Source organism: Lepidochelys kempii, chromosome 8 (assembly GCF_965140285.1).
Source record: "Lepidochelys kempii isolate rLepKem1 chromosome 8, rLepKem1.hap1, whole genome shotgun sequence".
NCBI classification, from domain to species: domain Eukaryota; kingdom Metazoa; phylum Chordata; order Testudines; family Cheloniidae; genus Lepidochelys; species Lepidochelys kempii.
In genome coordinates, this window is record NC_136387.1 from 87,057,921 (window position 1) to 87,079,497 (window position 21,577).

The 21,577-nt window shown below is 46.3% G+C and overlaps 1 protein-coding gene across 1 annotated transcript in view; it reads left to right on the forward strand.

The window, feature by feature from the left end:
- The first annotated feature begins 2,330 nt into the window (after positions 1 to 2,330).
- Positions 2,331 to 21,577, forward strand: part of LRRC40 (leucine rich repeat containing 40) — a 37,440-nt gene continuing 18,193 nt past the window's right edge. The window contains exons 1-8 of the mRNA XM_073357353.2: positions 2,331 to 2,526; positions 3,647 to 3,828; positions 6,690 to 6,763; positions 8,677 to 8,806; positions 9,484 to 9,607; positions 10,744 to 10,886; positions 12,305 to 12,477; positions 12,831 to 12,921. Of these exons, the coding sequence (XP_073213454.2) occupies positions 2,376 to 2,526; positions 3,647 to 3,828; positions 6,690 to 6,763; positions 8,677 to 8,806; positions 9,484 to 9,607; positions 10,744 to 10,886; positions 12,305 to 12,477; positions 12,831 to 12,921 (1,068 nt within the window). The 5' untranslated portion in view covers positions 2,331 to 2,375. The remainder of the gene's footprint in view (positions 2,527 to 3,646; positions 3,829 to 6,689; positions 6,764 to 8,676; positions 8,807 to 9,483; positions 9,608 to 10,743; positions 10,887 to 12,304; positions 12,478 to 12,830; positions 12,922 to 21,577) is intronic.

The following is a 21,577-nucleotide window of genomic DNA, read 5'->3' on the forward strand; positions in this document are numbered from 1 at the left end:
TTCTGAAATAAAACACTGTCTCCAATATATTCAAATAATTTGTTGGATAATCTGTGCCCTGCTGTATTATTTTTCAAACAGATGTCTGGGTAGTTGAATAATATGTATAATCATAATTAATACCTTCTTAGGTCAGGTTTCAGAGTAACAGCCGTGTTAGTCTGTATTCGCAAAAAGAAAAGGAGTACTTGTGGCACCTTAGAGACTAACCAATTTATTTGAGCATAAGCTTTCGTGAGCTACAGCTCACTTCATCGGATGAAGTGAGCTGTAGCTCACGAAAGCTCATGCTCAAATAAATTGGTTAGTCTCTAAGGTGCCACAAGTACTCCTTTTCTTCTTAGGTCAGTTAGAATCTTAGAATATCAGGGTTGGAAGGGACCTCAGGAGGTCATCTAGTCCAACCCCCTATTCAAAGCAGGACCAATCTCCAACTAAATCATCCCAGCCAGGGCTTTGTCAAGCCTGATCTTAAAAACTTCAAAGGAAGGCGATTCCACCACCAGTACAGTAGAATCAGTTATGGAATTCCAATTTGTGGTGGGAGAAAAGGATGTGGGGAGCCTATCTCTTTCCATTTTTTTCAGGGGACCTAGAATGAGAGAAAGACCGTGCTATAAGAAACATCCATCTTTCCTCTTTGAGGAAATGGGACTGGAAACCAGGCATGAGACATTTCTTTGCTTCATCAGGGAGGAGAAGGGGAGGAAGAAGAAGTATGTGTGTGTGTGGGGGGGGGGAATTATGTGAAAGAGACCATTGTCTCTCAGGGAGGAGAGTGTGCGTGAAGCGGGCAGGAGGGAGTCCCTCACAGCAAGGATTGGGGTTTGAGAAATGGGAAATACAGCATGCATGCTCAGGACAGATGTCTTCAGGAAGCAGGTGAGGGAAGAGGTGAAAATGAATAGAGGATGAATGTCTGTTATAGAGAAACATCAAGGGTTAGGAGGGATGTGGCTGGGGGAAGAACAGCCTTCCTACCACAATTGTATTGTCTTGGTGGGGGAGAGTTGTCCACCATTAATCTCCCCCAAATATGTTTGATAGCAAAAGCATCAGTGTATATTATTTTAAAACAAGACAATTCCACATACTGACCACATTAAATGTGACCTGTCAAAGAAAACAAATCTTGTTTAGTGCCCTTTGTGTTTGTTTATTGTATATAAAGAAGTTTTGAAATGGGTTTTTTTTCTGCTTGCTTTTTCTTAGAAATGACAGGAATGGCAAATCTCCCCTGTTTTCATTTGAGGACTCCTGGATAACTGAGGGGATTGGGGTCTTTCTCCATCTTTAGCTGAAGATGCAGACATGCTGAATGTTCAACAAAGAGTTTTTCTCCAAAGTATTTGTTAAATAGTTTACAAAATAACTTATGAGCAAAGTTTTAAATGGTCTGATTACATATCATGTCCTTCACTTGCCTGGCCTTTCTAGCATAATATAAATATATTAGCTCTCCTATTATCCATGGGGTCTTCTGGGAAAAAAAGGGCTTCTCTGGAGGGAGCAGGAGCATGCTCAGCTCTCCATTTGAAATGAGGTGAATCTTTTGCAAAGCTTTTCTCCCAGGTGTTTGTCAGAAGTTTGAGTGAACTAGGTTTTAACAAAACAATCACAAGGTTTTAAAGTAAAGGAGTACTTGTGGCACCTTAGAGACTAACCAATTTATTTGAGCATGAGCTTTAAGGTTTTAAAGTGTGAGTCTACTCTGAAAAGTTACTTTGTGGGAGGACGTTGTGGGGGTTCTGGGTTTATTTTCTCAGGGTGACTCCAGTCCAATCCGTTCAGTTTACAAGATGGTTTTTCTAACTACCAACCCTGCAAATTTACTCAGCCTGGGGTCTAAAAGTTAACCTGGAGCCTCTCTGGCTTACATATCAGTAAGGAAGGGCTCGAGCAAGATTCAAGAAGGGACTGAGATATTTCGATAAATGGAACAATACTCCGCGGGGTTAATGCTAACAAACACCGGACGGCTGTGGTCACTGACCCATACGTCGTGCTTGGCACTGCTAGGTCCCCCTTTAACACAGGATGACAAACTACACCACCACAGACACAAGGAGACGTATGGGGGGCGAGTGTATGGTAGCCAGCAAGGGAGGATGGGGACCGATTTCCCAGTCTCACTTACTGAGGTGGCGGACAGGGCCTGAAGGGGTCATTGGGTAAGAGGGGCCCACGTTGGGGGTGGGGCGCCAGAGGCATCCCAGGGCAGGCGGTGACTTCCCCTACCGTACCGCACCCGGCAGCGCTGAACGCGGAGGCCGTGGCTGGCTCCGCCTGCTTCCCTGGCTAGTGGGGCGGGCTGACGGGGTCGGGGGGAGGCGGGGCGGGCCGCGCCGCACCGCGCCTTGGCGCTTTCTGGGGACATGGCGGCGGCACGCCGAGGGGGAGCGGGAGATTCTCGCGTCGGCTTCAGGCGGGATGCGGGGGAGCCGGGGCCCGCGGTGCCGCAGGGGCTGGTCAGAGCGGCCAGGAAGAGCGGCCAGTTAAACCTGGCAGGCCGCGGCCTGAGTGAGGGTGAGAGCGACAGCCTGGGGCTCCGCGGCAGGTGGGGGGGGCCTGGTCTCTCCCGAAGGCGTGAAGGAGACCGGTGCATCCCTCCCCCTTTGTGCGCCGGGGCCGGGGCCGGGGCCGGGGCCTGCCTTTCCCCCAGGGGCAGACATGCTGACTGGGGCACCCGCCTCTCCGGGCTGGGTAGGTGGGTGCCCCAGGGCTGGACCGGCTGCTCCAGTGTGGAGGCCCCGCCACGGGACTCAGGGCGAGTGCTTCACACTAGGGCCAGGCTGTCCCCCTTGCGGGCTCTGAATAACTCAGGGAGGACACTGTGCTTTGAAGATGTGATGCTACATGTTTCTTTTATCTGTTCATGTGGGGGCCTGGGCTTGTATGTTAAAAAGGGCTCCCCTTTTTGCTAAGGCTGGTAGATCCCAGCTGGTAGGCAGCTTTTGCAGAAAGGCTTCTGAAAGCTAGGATCCCAGTCACATAGGGCTTGGGAATGCATTGGAAGCCATTGTGGTCTGTAGGTCATAGGTGTGATGGGCTCTCTTTGTATAAGGCTAACCTTAGCAATAAGCGAGCTGATGGATTCTGCTCTAGCTGAAGCTTCTGAACAGTCCTGAGGGATAGCGCATTATAATACTCAAATCCGGATGTTACAAAGGCATAAATGCCACTGGCAAGGTCCAAAGCCAAAAGAAAAGGATGTGGCTGTTGCAACCAAGCACAGGTTATTAAAAAAAGTCCTTTAGACAAGCAGTGGCAGCTGACTATTAAGGAGCAGCTGGGGATCCTCTAGATTCCCAGAATTGTAAATGCCTTTTTCAAGCCCTTTCAGTTATGAGGATCTGATGCCATCCTCCTCACACTCTCCATGATGCTTAGCCAATTTAGCTGGTTAGCTACAGTTTATGATTACATAAGTACTTTGGTGAAGAATGAGTGCTGATCAGAAAATAGTGGGGAAATACTAGTGAAAGTAGTCAATTTTTTGTCCATTTCATTTGGACAAATGTTCTAACCAGCTCTATGAAGAATAAAGTTATTAAACATTTTTGGATAATCACAGTGACAGTAAAAGCCTAATGTTAAATATTGGAGACATTTATTGTACAAATATGCCACTTTTTTATGTGTGTAGTACCTGCGAATGTGTGGCGAATAAATTTGGATATTCCGGAGGAAGCCCATCAAAATCTGTCTTTTGGTGCTGCTGATCGCTGGTGGGAGCAAACAGATCTGACCAAACTCATCTTAGCCTCAAACAAACTGCAGTGTCTTTCTGAGGATGTCAGACTTTTGCCTGCTCTCACTGTACTGGATGTAAGTAAAGAGCACCTGTTATCAGATTGTGCTTGCATTCTGGAAGGGCGGGGGAAGGACTAGATTTCTTCACAGAGGTCTCAAGTTCCCCTCTCTTGTATTAAATGCTGGGTTTATTAAAGTGGTATTGATGTGTTCCTAGGGAAATGTAGGAATTGTTGTAACATATCCGATTAATGGTGCATCTAATCTAGTATCCTGTTTTTGACAGTGGCCAGAACCAAATTTTTCACAGGAAGGTCCCAGATACTCCATAATGGACAATTATTAAATATCTTGCCTGTGAGGACAAAAGTCCAGTCTCCTCCTTGATGAAGATTTGCCTAGATAGTGTCTTTGAGGAGAAAAGGCACCTGGGGGATCTTCAGGACCCAAAATAGAATTTTGAGTCCCTTGTCTACACCCCTTCCCCACAAACTCTCTAGGTATTTATTTAGCCACCATAGAATCATAGAATATCAGGGTTGGAAGGGACCTCAGGAGGTCATCTAGGCCAACCCCCTGTTCAAAGCAGGACCAATCCCCAATTAAATCATCCCAGCCAGGGCTTTGTCAAGCCTGACCTTAAAAACTTCTGAGGAAGGAGATTCCACCACCTCCCTAGGTAACGCATTCCAGTGTTTCACCACCCTCCTAGAGAAAAAGTTTTTCCTAATATCCAACCTAAACCTCCCCCACTGCAACTTGAGACCATTACTCCTTGTTCTGTCATCAGCTACCACTGAGAACAGTCTAGAGCCATCCTCTTTGGAACCCCCTTTCAGGTAGTTGAAAGCAGCTATCAAATCCCCCCTCATTCTTCTCTTCCGCAGACTAAACAATCCCAGTTCCCTCAGCCTCTCCTCATAAGTCATGTGTTGCAGTCCCCTAATCATTTTTGTTGCCCTCCGCTGAACTCTTTCCAATTTTTCCACATCTTTCTTGTAGTGTGGGGCCCAAAACTGGACACACTACTCCAGATGAGGCCTCACCAGTGTCGAATAGAGGGGAACGATCATGTCCCTCGATCTGCTGGCCATGCCCCTACTTATACATCCCCAAATGCCATTGGCCTTCTTGGCAACAAGGGCACATTGTTGACTCATATCCAGCTTCTCGTCCACTGTAACCCCTAGGTCCTTTTCTGCAGAACTGCTGCCGCGCCATTCGGTCCCTAGTCTGTAGCGGTGCATGGGATTCTTCCGTCCTAAGTGCAGGACTCTGCACTTGTCCTTGTTGAACCTCGTCAGATTTCTTTTGGCCCAATCCTCTAATTTGTCTAGGGCCCTCTGTATCCTATCCGTACCCTCCAGTGTATCTACCACTCCTCCCAGTTTAGTGTCATCTGCAAACTTGCTGAGGGTGCAATCCACACCATCCTCCAGATCATTTATAAAGATATTGAACAAAACTGGCCCAAGCACTGACCCTTGGGGCACTCCACTTGATACCGGCTGCCAACTAGACATGGAGCCATTGATCACTACCCGTTGAGCCCGACAATCTAGCCAACTTTCTATCCACCTTATAGTCCGTTCATCCAGCCCATACTTCTTTAACTTGCTGACAAGAATACTGTGGGAGACAGTGTCAAAAGCTTTGCTAAAGTCAAGGAACAACACGTCCACTGCTTTCCTCTCATCCACAGAACCAGTTATCTTGTCATAGAAGGCAATTAGATTAGTCAGGCATGACTTGCCCTTGGTGAATCTATGCTGACTGTTCCTGATCACTTTGCTTTCCTCTAAGTGCTTCAGAATTGATTCCTTGAGGACCTGCTCCATGATTTTTCCAGGGACTGAGGTGAGGCTGACTGGCCTGTAGTTCCCAGGATCCTCCTTCTTCCCTTTTTTAAAGATGGGCACTATATTAGCCTTTTTCCAGTCGTCTGGGACTTCCCCCGATCGCCATGAGTTTTCAAAGATAATGGCCAATGGCTCTACAATCACATCCGCCAACTCCTTTAGCACTCTCAGATGCAGCGCGATTGTATCTCAGTACCTCAGGTTTCTAGTATATCACAAGAGCACTGCAATAACACTGTAATATCTTGTGGGTTTGGCACCTGGAGTGCTGCAGAGGCAATGTGCTCAGATCCTGTCGGCATGGAAGCATACTCTGATGCCCTTAACGAGCTAAACAGTGGTACTGGTTGGTTTGGGAGAGAGTTGTTTCTTCTTTCTTGGAGGGAAGGTTGCCCAGGCACTCCCCTTTTGTGGATGGTAGCTGGTGAATAAGGGCATTTGAATGGGGTTCTTGGAGGATTCCTGAAGGAGTGAAAAATTAAGGAATAGATGTACTTAGAACTTGGAAAAACTTAGATACAGCCAGAGGTAGATACAGAAGATCAGAAGTGTGTGTCTGTGTGAAGTTGGAGAAATCTCAAATCAAAGGATTCAGCTATAGCACTTTGGGTGAGAATTGCCCCCATCAAGCAGCTGGGAAGAAGAGAACTGGACTTCCCAGTAGAGAAATGTCTTTCATCTTGATTTCAAAGTGTCCGGTAAATTCTCCTCTGCCTTTTCCTCCTGTCTGCTGGGGAAAAAAAGCAGAGCTTTACTCGCTGTCCTGCGGTGGGCGGGCGGGCCTCCCCTGTACCCCACTGGAGGGAGGCTGATTTTTTTCACTCTCCCCCATCCTTTTTAGTTCATCTCTCACCTATGCTGCTCACAGCTTTTCCTGTCAACCGAGTGAAGCTTTTATGAGACTGGTAACTCTGTAGTGTTCTATTAGTAATGAAAATATCCTGACAATTGGCACTTGTCAAGGCTCTTGTACAAAATTTTCTTTTGTATACACATAGAATAGTTTGTTTCTTGGCTATATATTAAAAAAAGGGTATTGACAAGCAGTTACACTTCTAAAAACCTTTTTGTTTCTAGGTACATGATAATCAGCTGACATCTATTCCTTCTGCTATAGGATTTTTGGAAAATCTTCAGAAGCTTAATATCAGGTAAATATGTTTTACAACTCTGAATACAGTAAATATGTGTCGAGTGTTTGAGAACCTTAAAATCTTCTAAAATTGTCTGACTGTAATTTAAGAAAAGCTCTCTAAACCAGCACTATGTTCAATGTTATTAAATGTGGTTGTAGCAGTGAGGGGAGAACTTTGTGAGTGTAGTCAGGCTTTCAGTTTGGTATTTTAGTGTAAAATTCATAAAATGACAGAGTCCCATTTTGGTTCTTGATTGTGCAAAGAGAATCATGCAGACAAACTGCTGTGTCTAGGTAGACACATTGCACAGGCATTGGGATCTGCCTTCATGGTTCTACTTGCATGATTGAGGCCTTGATTTGTCACTTTTTTAACTGTTATTGGTCAATGATTGTGTTCATTGTTTTTTCTATACACTGTTCTTCCAGCTAATTTTCAGAGCTTTTAGCCCAGTGACGTTAATCCTTACTTGTGTAAGTGTACATCTCAGACCCAAGACCCTGGATCTCTCAGGTTTCAGTTCTTAGAAGTGTTGTGACTAAGTCATATTTTTATCTGAAATGTGATCCCACCGCTGACACTTGACACATGTAAGGATGCTTGGAGAAAACAGTGATCTGAACATGCTCACATGAGTCATGTAAAATTGTTGTGAAAATTTACCAGCTCAGATACAGAATCTACTCATTTAATTGCCTGATAAATGAAAAATGTAATGACATCCCATTTGCCTGTTGAGGTCTGTGGGCTGGCATTCTCCCCCCCCCCCCCCAATATCTTCTGGGACTAGTGAGTGAATAGAATTCTAGCAAGGCAGCCCGAAAGACAGACGGAAAGCACTCCTTTCATGAAGAAGGCCAACATTATTTGTAGTTAAACACACTCAGTGAAAAAGTGGGAGCCTGAGTCTTAGAGATGTGACTGCTCACAGAAAACATATGTTGTCTGTACATTTAAATATTTTTGATGTCATAAAACTTCAGTTTGATTTCCTGATAAATGTACACTATATGTTGTTACTCCTCCTATCACGTGACAAATAAGGATGTTAAAGATTCCGGGCACTAAGGATGGAATTTTTCAAAAGTGCAAAGGGAGCTACTCACCCAACTCTCTTAACTCATTAAAAGTCAATGAGAGTTGGGGATTCAATTCCTTCACTACATCTAAAAGTCTTGGCCTAAGTTACTATATATAGCAAGGTGCATTGCTTTCTGGTGATTAGGCACTTGATCTGAAGCACACTGAAGTGAAATGAAGTCTGTCCATTGACTTCAATGAGCTTTGAGTCAGATCCGAGACTTGCAAGGCAGCTCCACAAGCCTTTATGCTCTTTTTTGGCTCTGTATTGACAGAATTTGTCTTTGTACTTCATGAACGAATTTAAAACACTGAAAACCTCAATATTTGAGTTTTGATGTGATCAGGAAAGGCCTTTCCTCAGTCTTGTGGTAGTTTTTAGGTTTTCATCTATGAATTCTTCAAAGGAAGATGTGCGCTCAGTCTAACAGCTTCAGTTTAAAGGATAAATACTCTTCATATGGAATGTGTTTGACAATGAAATTTTAAAAGCATATTCATGCTGAAAAGTGGTTCTTACCATATGAACCTTCAGATTTGTGGACTGAAAAATATAAGTACAATTTTCTTTGTTTAAGATGCTGTCTGATAGAATAGCAACTAGGCAAGATTCAGCTGAAGCGTAACTTCAGATGGAGGTTTAAAGTCTTCTTGGGCAAATAAACAGAGGACAACCTAGAAAACTAACCAGTAAAAAGCTGCTTAATATTTATATCCATTTACATTTGCACTACTACCTTAACCCTGTCTTGCACAATGCTGTGTGAAACAGAAATATTTCACGAACAGTTGAGTTTAGAACAGGTTCATACTGATGTATCCCTTTACATTTATCATTTTATTACTAGTCACAACAAGCTGAAAAATCTTCCAGAAGAGCTGACACAGCTGAGTCAGTTGAAGAGCCTGCTTCTCCAACACAATGAGTTGAGTCATTTACCAGATGGGTTTGGACAGCTTATCAATTTAGAAGAGTTAGTAAGTTGCATGTTTTTCTAATGGATTTTTTTTCTTGGTTAGCTGGTTTATCTGCACTTTGCTAGTGACAGTTCAAAAAGCCTATCTTTGGCAGGGCTACCACCTACACCCACTTCATAAGTATTTTAAAATATTCTAATGATTTCTGTGTACTATTGGATGTTACACTGTCTGATTGAAACCGTGTTCTTTAGTTTGCCAAATATTTGAGCTTTTTGCAGCATCACACTTAGCTTAAGACAATAGAAGGAAAGTTTATTATCTTGAAGTTACTATTAAACCCTTTCCAAAGTCTTTCAAATGTGTGGCAAAAAGTCAAAGGGAGCTGGGCTCCTAAGTCACTTATGTACTTTTGAATATCCCATCCCTGTTGTCGTCATGGACAGCTCAATAAAATAATCTATCAATACATGGCAGCAGTTAAAGAAAAGCCAACAAAATGTAAGGATGTTTGAAGCATGGGATAGAAAAACTACTGTCGTTAACGCTACTCTCACCACTGCTGGAGAACCATGTCGTCTGCTCTTGTCCCTAAACGAGGAAACTCCCAAACATGCTACCCAACTACATTTGATGATCTCTCTCAGTGATTAACTTTGCACATGGGCTGTTTCTAAACACTCTTCAAAGCCATTTTGTCTACCATTTCTCAGTTCTTTTTTTTTTCCCCCGCCCAGGATCTTTCCAACAACCAACTTGCAACCGTTCCATCCAGTTTTGCTTTCCTAACCAGGTTGGTGCGACTCAATTTGGCCCATAACCAACTGAGGAGCCTGCCAGCAGAAATCAGCGCAATGAAAAGTAAACTAGTTTCCCACAGCATTTTAAATGTCTTACAATGAATCTATAGTCTCTTATCTCGAAAGATGTTGCTTGCATTTTTATTGCTGCTGAATAAATAGGTATAATGAGAGGTATTGGCTGAAATAAGTCCTAGCTCGCTGGTTTTCCTGGATATCAAACTTCAGGTTTCCGATAGCTGGCATTTCTTGATAGAATGTGAGGAGTATTCAAAGAAGAGCAAGGATAAACCTTGTTCTGCTTAGAGGCTAGTGTTCTTGTTAAGATTATATAACAGATGAGCCTTTTCCTTATGGCATATGCTGTATGGAGAACCAAGCGCATAAAGGAGGTGGTGAAATTAGAGCTGGAGAAAGTATAAATGGATTACTTGTAAGGATGCTTGGAGAAAACAGTGATCTGAACATGCACACATGAGTCATGTAAAATTGTTGTGAAAATTTACCAGCTCAGATACAGAATCTACTCATTTAATTGCCTGATAAATGAAAAATGTAATGACATCCCATTTGCCTGTTGAGGTCTGTGGGCTGGCATTCTCCCCCCCGCAATATCTTCTGGGACTAGTGAGTGAATAGAATGCTAGCAAGGCAGCCCTAAAGACAGACCGAAAGCACTCCTTTCATGAAGAAGGCCAACATTATTTGTAGTTAAACACACTCAGCTTTAATCTTTGAATCATCTTCAATCATCAGCCTTAATAGCCATTTAAGCTAAACATGGACCGTAATTGCTGTAGCAGATAAAGAGGACCAGATTGTGTACTGATGGTAGACTGTTAGTTTCTAAACTGATATAGTTAAAGTGTGTGTAGACCGATTTGTGCTCCCGCCATACCACTTCCAATCTGAGCCCCCAAACAAGGCCTACCATGTGGCCAACTCTCTGCATTGTCATTGAATACTTAATATTTAATGTGGATAGAGTACTCTGAAAATCTTTGAAGTCCGTTTATAATTAGACAAACAGAAAGCTTTTGCAAACACTGAAGGTGTAGGTATTTCTGAAATTGGCAGCTGCCACACAAAGCTTATTTTAGAAAAGCATATTTCTGTGTGCCATCTGTCTCTCTAGTAAAAGTAAGTTTTAGAATTTTTTGATATTTCAGTTTTTCACCACTGAAATTATTTCTCTAGGGTTAAAACAACTGGATTGTACTAAAAACCAGTTGGAAACCATACCTTCTGAATTGGCCAGTATGGCATCTTTAGAACAGCTTTATCTAAGAAAAAATAAATTACAGTACTTACCAGAATTTCCATCATTCAAGTTACTGAAGGTAAGTTTTGTTACAGCTTTTGTAATCTAAATGTGTTGGAGTAAATTTTTTTTCTTAACCTTGCTTTGCTGTTGTGAACATGTAAATTATCACAAATTACTTTAAACATTAGCTTAACCTAAAATGCTAGGCACAGAATTGTTACCAGTGTGTACAGTAGTAACAGTTGCATAGTTAAACTTAAACTGGAAGACAAATTTATAACTATCTTTAAATTTGGGAAAATACAAATTTGGATTAAGGGGAATGACTGAAAAAACTGAATGTAATAATATACAGTAGATATGATTTATACTAGTCTCTACAAATGCTTTGTTATTCCAAGCATCTTGTAAAATGATGGGCTGTCCGTCTGAACTGTACCTAACACAAAGATGGACCTGTCTTGAGTAAAGGTATTCTGAAAGCTGATATCAGAAGCACATCTCTCCATGTATAGACTGTAAATTCTATTCACATTTGTTTTGTGATTTGAGAACTGCAGAAGACAAAACCTAAAATGAATCCCATTACATCGCAAGGCCTACTTTTGTTGCATTCTGTGAGTCTCATAGACATACACAGAGTCATATAGTGTGAACCTATAACAAAATCTACCTAGATCAACGTGCTGTGATGTCCAAAGATCCAGCTTTACGGGAAAGGAAGTTATTGCTATTCCTAGCTTTTTGTTGCAAGGAAGATATATAGTCTTTCAAAACATACAAACCCTATACCCAAATGTTAGTTTGTGACCAGAATTCTTAATACTTGATGATGCAGGATTTTGCATATTAGCTGTGTGACAGACTATAGAATACTTATTGTGATGTTGTTTCTAAGTCTATATTGAAGTTTCTTAAATATTTTGATGATGAAAGATGTCTTCTGTATGTAAGTGGGCAGCCTACAAGGGAGCCTACCCCCTTTCTTTTCTACATACTTCTCTTCCTTCCATGCTTTGAGACATGTATGCTTTGAGAGCATATCTGCTTTATTTACAATTAGTCCCATAACTTTTTAATATTGATAATCAGTTTAGTGTAAGTGTCTTTGGTAGGGAAAGGGCTGTGAAGGAAATGAAAAAAAAATTCTCCTCTTTAGTAATTAGGCCATGTTCTATTTTTATTTTAAATGAATTATCTGTGGTATCTATAACAATGATAGTGTTGTTACTTTTCAATAACAAACCCTTCAGAAATGGGATAAGCAACAGAGCTTTAAGGACAAAAAGGATTTAAGGCTAACATTTTCAAATGTGAGTTCCTGCAGTTAGGTTCTTAAGGCCAAGATTTTCAGAAGTGACTTGTAATTATGAACATTATCCCCTTCACTTTGTCAAGTTGGACAACCAAAAATGGGGGTGCAGTGTCAGAATTGAGATGAGTAAATTACATTTTGCCACAGAAATATAATTTTGCTGATCTCTGCTTCAACAGGAGTTACATGTTGGTGAAAATCAGATTGAAGTGTTAAGTGCAGAGCATCTTAAGCATCTGAATTCTCTCTGTGTGTTAGAGCTTAGAGATAACAAGCTAAAATCACTGCCTGATGAAATTACTCTGCTTCAGAAGTTGGAGCGACTTGACTTAACCAACAATGATATCAGTAGGTAAGATTAAAAACCACATGAATCTGTGGTGAGGCATAACTAATTAAATCAGTCTTCATTGTTTGAAGCAGTGAATTATTTTTCTAATAATTTTGTAGTTATAAACTTATATTGTGCTTCAGTATTTTTGTAAAACAACTAAATGATTCAGTTATAAAATAAAATTGAACCGTGAGCGGGTTCTTCTAATTCACTTTACCTTCTGTGGTTTTCATTCCACTACATCTTCTTTCTTACATGTGATATCCTTGTGTATCTAAGATTCAGAATAGTGGGTGATCTGACTGACTGGTGCAAATCATATTCTAGTTTTGTTGAAGTCACTCTCTGAAATGAGCTACTTCTATTTGCAGCTTGCCTTGTGCTCTGGGGAATCTTCCTCAGTTGAAACTCCTGGCACTAGAGGGAAATCCTTTGAGAACTATTCGAAGAGACATGTTACAGGTAAGTATACTTAGGAATCAGATACAGCTTGATATATCAAATTGTGTTACAGGACTTTATTAAAATTACAAAGGCAAGCTCTCAAAAGTTTGGGAATGGCACAATTACGGTTGCTTGTGTAAAAAACAGTTACTCACTTTCTCGTAACTGTTGTTCTTCGAGATGTGTAGTGTATGTCCATTCCAAGCGGGTGTGTGCGCGCTGCGTGCACGCCAGCCGGAAGATTTTTCCCCTAGCAGTGTCCGTAGGGTCAGCCTGGGCGCCCCCTGGAGTGGCGCCTTCACGGCACCCAATTTCAGGCCCCACCGACCCCCACATCCCTTCAGTTTCTTCTTGCCGACTATTCCGACAGAGAGGTAGGAGGGTGGGTATTGGAATGAACATGAACAACACATCTCGAAGAACAACAGTTACGAGAAAGTGAGTAACTGTTTTTTCTTTGAGTGATTTTCCATTCCAAGCAGGTGATTCACAAGCTAGAGCTCAGGAGGTGGGGTCAGAGTTATCCACAGAAAAGAGCACGGCTTGTCCAAAAACCACATCATCCCTGGACTGTTGTGCATAGTGCGATGTAAATGTATGTATTGAGGACCACATGGCTGCCCTGCAAATTTCCTGAATAGGGACTTGTGCCAGGAACGCCGCAGAGGAGGCCTGGGCCCTGGTAGAGTGAGCGGTTATTTGTGGAGTGGGCTCCTTTCCCAGGGTATAGCACTCCCTAATGCAGGACGTTATCCATGACGATGTACGTTGAGAGGATACTGCGAGGCCCTTCATTCTGTCCGCCATGGCTACAAAGAGTTGGTCGGACTTCCGGAACAACTTAGTTCTCTCTATGTAGAAGGCTAAGGCCCTACGCATGTCCAGTGAGTACAGCATACGCTCCCTATCGGAGGAGCGTGGCTTGGGATAAAACACTGGGAGGAAGATGTCCTGGGTCATGTGAAAATGGGAGACGACCTTTGGGAGAAAAACCGGATGAGGCCTGAGCTGGAGCTTATCCTTATGAAAAACTGTGTAAGGGGGCTCAGATGTGAGGGCCCTGAGCTCAGAAACCCGTTGAGTCGAGGTAAATTGCCATGAGGAACGCGACCTTGAATGAAAGATATAACAGAGAGCAGGTGGCCAGAGGTTCAAATGGCGGGCCTGTAAGCCTGGAGAGGACTAAATTCAGGTCCAAGGCAGGGACAGGCTGACGCGTGTGTGGGAAGAGCCTGTCCAAACCCTTGAGAAAACGACTGACCATAGGGTTTGCAAAGACTGAGAGACCATCTGAGCCCAGATGGAAGGTGGAGATATCGGCCAAAAAGTGGACCCTTATTGATGACCAGGACAAGTCTTGATGCTTTAGGTGAAGGAGGTAGTCCAGTATAAACGGTATGGAGGTGAGGAGCGGCGACTGACTATGTTGCTCCACCCAGATGGAAAACCTTTTCCACTTGGCCAGGTAAGTAGCCCTGGTGGAGGGCTTTCTACTACCCAGGAGGACTTGTCTGACCTGATCCGAACAAGACAGCTCTGTGGCACTTAGCCATGGAGCATCCAGGCCATAAGGTTGAGCGACTCCAGATTAGGGTGCCGGGGTCGGCCCTGGTCCTGCGTGATCAGGTCAGGGACCAGTGGTAAGGTGTGTGGGGCCACTGTGGACATTTCCAGAAGCGAGGTGAACCACTGCTGACGCGGCCACGCCGACGCTATTAGTATGACTCGGACCAGCTCCCTGCAGATCTTGAGGAGCACCCTGTGGGCTAGGGGAATGGGTGGGAAAGCATATAGCAGGCAGCCCTCCCATGAGAGAAGGAAGGCGTCCCCGATGGACCCCGAGCTGTGGCTCCCAAGAGAACAGAATGTCTGACATTTCCTGTTGCCCGGAGTGGCGAACAGGTCTATCTGGGGAGAGCCCCAGAACCGGAAGATTGAGCTCACCACGTCTGGCCGAAGGGACCACTCGTGGCCACTGAAGGTCCGGCTGAGATTGTCCGCCAGTGTGTTTTGCACCCCTGGGAGGTATGAAGCCTGCAGGTGGATCGAGTGCTCTATGCAGAAGTCCCACAGTGCAAGGGCTTCTCGGCACAGGGGAGAGGAGCAAGCACCCTCCTGTTTGTTGATCTGAAACATTGCTGAGGTGTTGTCCGTGAGGATTGAAACACATCTGCCCATTATGTGTGTTTTGAAAGCATGCCAGACGCACTGCCCTCAGACCAAAGCCCTGAGGTAAGTGGGGAAGTGGGATGCCGGGAGGAAGCACAAGCAGGAGCGCGTGAGAGGGGAGGGCTCCTGCCTCATACTAAGAAAGAGGGGCGATCAGCGGGTTATCTCAAGAGCCTATACACAAATGCAAGAAGCCTGGGAAACAAGCGGGGAGAACTGGAAGTCCTGGCACAGTCAAGGAATTTTGATGTGATTGGAATAACAGAGACTTGGTGGGATAACTCACATGACTGGACTACTGTCATGGATGGATATAAGCTGTTCAAGAAGGACAGGCAGGGCAGAAAAGGTGGGGGAGTTGCAATGTATGTAAGAGATCCGTATGACTGCTCAGAGCTCAAGTATGAAACTGCAGAAAAACCTGAGAGTCTCTGGATTAAGTTTCTTCCAGCAACTCGTAGAAGTTACTAAATCGCATGCCCTGGTTCTCATGGGAGACTTCAATCACCCTGATATCTGCCGGGAGAGCAATACAGCAGTGCACAGACAATCCAGGAAGTTTTTGGAAAATGTAGGGGACAATTTCCTGGTGCAAGTGCTGGAGGAACCAACTAGGGGCAGAGCTCTTCTTGACCTGCTGCTCACAGACCAGGAAGAATTAGTAGGGGAAGCTAAAGTGGATGGGAACCTGAGAGGCAGTAACCATAAGATGGTCGAGTTCAGGATCCTGACACAAGGAAGAAAGGAAAGCAGCAGAATACGGACCCTGGACTTCAGAAAAGCAGACTTTGACTCCCTCAGGGAACTGATGGGCAAGATCCCCTGGGAGAATAACATGAGGGGGAAAGAAGTCCAGGAGAGCTGGCTGTATTTTAAAGAATCCTTATTGAGGTTACAGGGACAAACCATCCTGATGTGTAGAAAGAATAGTAAATATGGCAGGCGACCAGCTTGGCTTAACAGTGACATCCTTGCTGCTCCTAAATACAAAAAAGAAGCTTACAAGAAGTGGAAGATTGGACAAATGACCAGGGATGAGTATAAAAATATTGCTCAGGCATGCAGGAGTGATATCAGGAAGGTCAAATCATACCTGGAGTTGCAGCTAGCAAGAGATGTTAAGAGTGACAAGAAGGGTTTCTTCAGGTATGTTAGCAACAAGAAGAAAGTCAAGGAAAGTGTGGGCCCCTTACTGAATGCGGGAAGCAACCTAGTGACAGAGAATGTGGAAAAAGCTAATGTACTCAATGCTTTTTTTGCCTCTGTCTTCACGAACAAGGTCAGCTCCCAGACTACTGCTTTGGGCAGCACAGCATGGGGAGGAGGTGACCAGCCCTCTGTGGAGAAAGAAGTGGTTCGGGACTATTTAGAAAAGCTGGACATGCACAAGTCCATGGGGCCGGATGCGTTGCAGCCGAGAGTGCTAAAGGAGTTGGCGGATGTGATTGTAGAGCCATTGGCCATTATCTTTGAAAACTCCTGGCAATCGGGGGAAGTCCTGGACAACTGGAAAAAGGCTAATATAGTGCCCATCTTTAAAAAAGGGAAGAAGGAGGATCCTGGGAACTACAGGCCAGTCAGCCTCACCTCAGTCCCTGGAAAAATCATGGAGCAGGTCCTCAAGGAATCAATTCTGAAGCACTTAGAGGAGAGGAAAGTGATCAGGAACAGTCAGCATAGATTCACCAAGGGCAAGTCATGCCTGACTAATCTAATTGCCTTCTATGACAAGATAACTGGTTCTGTGGATGAGAGGAAAGCAGTGGACGTGTTGTTCCTTGACTTTAGCAAAGCTTTTGACACTGTCTCCCACAGTATTCTTGCCAGCAAGTTAAAGAAGTATGGGCTGGATGAATGGACTATAAGGTGGATAGAAAACTGGCTAGATTGTCGGGCTCAACGGGTAGTGATCAATGGCTCCATGTCTAGTTGGCAGCCGGTGTCAAGTGGAGTGTCCCAAGGGTCGGTTCTGGGGCCGGTTATGTTCAATATCTTCATAAATGATCTGGAGGATGGTGTGGATTGCACCCTCAGCAAGTTTGCAGATGACACTAAACTGGGAGGAGAGGTAGATACACTGGAGGGTAGGGATAGGATACAGAAGGACCTAGAGAAATTGGAGGATTGGGCCAAAAGAAATCTGATGAGGTTCAAAAAGGTCAAGTGCAGAGTCCTGCACTTTAGGACGGAAGAATCCCATGCACCGCTACAGACTAGGGACCGAATGGCTCGGCAGCAGTTCTGCAGAAAAGGACCTAGGGGTTACAGTGGACGAGAAGCTGGATATGAGTCAACAGTGTGCCCTTGTTGCCAAGAAGGCCAATGGCATTTGGGGATGTATAAGTAGGGGCATTGCCAGCAGATCGAGGCACATGATCGTTCCCCTCTATTCGACACTGGTGAGGCCTCATCTGGAGTAGTGTGTCCAGTTTTGAGCCCCACATTACAAGAAGGATGTGGAAAAATTGGAAAGAGTTCAGCGGAGGGCAACAAAAATGATTAGGGGACTGCAACACATGACTTATGAGGAGAGGCTGAGGGAACTGGGGATGTTTAGTCTACGGAAGAGAAGAATGAGGGGGGATTTGATAGCTGCTTTCAACTACCTGAAAGGGGGTTCCAAAGAGGATGGCTCTAGACTGTTCTCAGTGGTAGCAGATGACAGAACAAGGAGTAATGGTCTCAAGTTGCAGTGGGGGAGATTTAGGTTGGATATTAGGAAAAACTTTTTCACTAGGAGGGTGGTGAAACACTGGAATGCGTTACCTAGGGAGGTGGTGGAATCTCCTTCCTTAGAAGTTTTTAAGGTCAGGCTTGACAAAGCCCTGGCTGGAATGATTTAATTGGGGATTGGTCCTGCTTTGAACAGGGGGTTGGACTAGATGACCTCCTGAGGTCCCTTCCAACCCTGATAGTCTATGATTCTATGTGAAGAGCGAGGTCCACCAGAGGCCTTGGGGTCCCCTAGGTGAGACCCCCCAACCAGGATCTAAGGCATCTGACACCAAGGTGAGCAAGGGCTGAGGGCTGGCAAAAGGCACCCGGCGCAAACCATTCAAGGGTCTAGCCACCATAGGAGAGAGTCCAGTACCTGCCCCGCCTGGGTTATGAGCCTGTCCAACACATCTCTGGCTGGTCGGTACACCGACGCCAGCCAAGACTGGAGTGGCCACAGCCTGAACCTGTAATGGTGCACCACGTATGTGCAGGAGGCCATGTGTCCCAGCAGCTTTAGACAGTTTCTTGCTGATGTCGTGGGGAACCGTCTGAGGCTCTGTGTGATGTCCTGAAGTGAGTGAAACCTGGCCTCCGGGAGGTACGCCCTGGCTTGGGTAGAGTCCAGGACTGCGCCTATGAACTCTAATCTCTGCACCAGGGACAGAGTAGATTTCTACTCGTTCAGGAGGAGACCTAAGTCGAGGAAGGTCCTCCTTATAAACTCGACCTGAGCCTCCACCTGGGCTCTTGAGCGACCTTTGATCAGCCAGTCGTCGAGGTATGGAAAGACCTGTATCTGGCGCTTGCACAGGAACGCTGCACGACTGCCATGCATTTTGTGAATACTTGGGGGGCAGTCAACAGTCTGAACGGGTGGACGGCAAACTGGTAGTGGTCTCTGTTCACCACGAACCTGAGGTAGCGTCTGAGGTGTGGGACTATTGCGATATGAAAATATGCGTCCTTCAAGTCGAGGGTGGTGTACCAGTCTCCTGGATCCAGTGAGGGGATAATGGAGGTTAGTGAGACCATGCAAAACTTGAGTTTCTTTACATATTTGTTGAGCTGTCGCAGGTCCTGTATGGGTCTGAGCCCCCCCCCTTGGCCTTCGGTATGAGGAAATACCAGGAGTAGAAACCCTTGCCCCTTAGCTCCTGAGGAACCTCCTCCACTGCCCCTTCTGAGAGGAGGGACTGAACCTCTTGAATTAGAAGTTGCTCGTGAGAGGGGTCCCTGAAGAGGGACAGGGAAAGGGGTTGGGGCGAGGGGGAAGAAAGGTACAGAATTGGATGGAATATCCCCTCTCTACTGTGCGGAGCACCCATTGGTCTGAAGTAATTCGAGACCAGGGACTGTAGAAGGGGGATAGACGGGACGAGAAAGTAAGATGGGAAGGATCCAAAGGTCGTACTGGCAAGCCATCCTCGACCATACCCTCAAAAGGGAGGTCTAGAGCTCGGTGGGGACCTGGGCTGGCCCAAGCTTTGTCCAGAGGGAGGGCGTTGCCTCCTCCGAGTGCTCCTGTTCCGCCTATGTGGAGCGTCCTGGTGGTTTTGGGGTTGGTAAGGATGAGGGACAGGTTGAGGCCTAAAATGTCTGCGCTGGGTAGCAGACGTGTGAAGCCCCAGCAAACAAAGGGTAGCCCTCGAGTCCTTCAAGCTGTGAAGTCTCTTATCCATCTTCTCTGAGAAGAGAGCTACACCCTCTAAGGGAAGGTCTTGAATGGTCTGCTGGACCTTGTGGGGAAGACCAGAGACCTGTAGCCAGGAGCCTCTCCTCATAACTACCCCTGTGGCCAAAGTGTGGGAGGCCGCGTCCAAGGCTGCTTGCAAAGACGCTCGGGAGACCAGTTTCCCCTCCACGAGCGCAGAGAACGCCCCTCGAGCTTCCTGGGACAGAAGTTCTGTAAACTTAGCCATAGACGAGCAAGTGCTATGCCCATAGTGGCTTATTATGGCCTGCTGGTTGTCTATACGAAGTTGCAGGCCTCCTGTCGAGTAGACCTTCCAACCAAACAGGTCCAGTTTTTTGGCATCCCTGTTTTTAGGGGTGGATCCTTGAAACCCTTGACATTCTCTCTGATTGGCCACGTAGACCACCAAAGAGTCCAGAGGAGGGTGGGTGTAAAGATGTTCATACCCTCTAGAGGGAACAAAGTAGCGGCGCTCGGATTTCTTGGCTGTAGGTGCCAGAGAAGCAGGAGTTTGCCACAAGTTCTTAGATGTTTCGGTTATCGACTAGATAAATGGCAGTGCAACCCTGGATGGGCTGGAGGGAGCCAGGATGTCTACGACAGGGTCTAAATCCGCTTCCACGTCCTCTGCCTGAATCCTCAGGCTTTGGGCGGCCCGCCTCAAAAGCTGTTGAAGAACCCGGTTGTCCTCCAAAGCTGGGGCCGTCGAAGTCCCCGCAACCGCTTCATCGGGTGAGGACGAGGAAGAGAGAACAGGGGGTGGGCCCAGTTCACTGCCTTCGGCCCCCCTGGGGTCCCTCAGCATGCGGTACTTGGGCTGTGGAGCCAGTACCGATGAAGAACTCTGCGCTGCAGCCAGTGCCGGGGCAGATAATCCTGTGGGACTGAGACCGTTTGGGTTGGTAGGAATGGAGCTGAGGCTTCCACAGGTGCCCTCACCTGGAGAGCCAGTGCCGGAGCTGGCTGAGGTATCGGTGCCGAAACCATGTGAGTGGGTGGGGCCACTCCGCCTGAGGGCACCGTCGTCACAGGCGGTGCCGGCGCTGACTGTGGCAGGAACGACACTGAGGACACCAACACCGTTCTGGAGCGCGGACCATGGACTTGACCCTGGCTCTGATGGTACATCCAGGGTGTCCAGAAGGGCCATTGAGTTGCCACTGTTGCTGCCACGGCGCTAGGTATGTTTGGTGACTGCACCGGGACCTGGACCTTCTGCTCTGCGATCTGCTAGATTGAGCTGAGTCCACCTCCGACTCCGAGGTCTCCGAATAAGAAGACCACAGAGGAGAACAACGAACAATGACTCGCTTCCAGGGAGCAGTGCGCTTCCTGCATCTGTGTAGGCGGTGCCGGGGATGGAGACCGACAGGCCATCATGGTTGGCTTTCCCCTGGAGTGGAACAGTGGATGTGCGGTCGCCGGAGATTTGTCCCTCCTTTGTGGGGAGGACGGCACTGGGAGGCGCATCAGGTCCGTTGCCGCCTTGAACACCTCCGGCGTCGATGGTGGTTGTATGTCCATCAGATGGTCCGGGGACCGAGGAGGGTTCGGACTCAACTGGACCCTGGCCGGCGCAGGAGTCGACGAAACCCTGGGCGGAAGTGAGGCGGAGGCAGTCTGTCCCGAGCCACTCGTGGACAGCGACGGCCCCTTAGGTTTCAAGGGGGGGTGATCAGTCCCTCACCAGCCTCTTCTTCTTTACCGGCACCGGAGATGGAGAACAGTGCCGAACTGAGGCCGACGCCCTATGGCCCGAATAGTGGGGGTGCCAGTGGGCTTTAGAGTCCTTAGTCGGGCCTGTTTTGCGCGCCGTTGGCGCTGGAGCGCTGTACACCAAAGAGGACGTGCTCGGTGCTGGTCGTTGGGTCCCGGGTCGGATTGCGGTCTCAGAGCTGCCTCCATGAGCGGGAGTTTTAGTCTCTGCTCTCTGTCCTTAAGGGTTCTTGGGTGGAAATCCTTGCAAATGCGGCACTTGTCCTTTTGGTGAGTCTCACCAAGGCACCGCAGGCAAGACGAGTGAGGATCACTCTTGGGCATAAACTTTCCATAGGAATCATAGAATCATAGAATATCAGGGTTGGAAGGGACCCC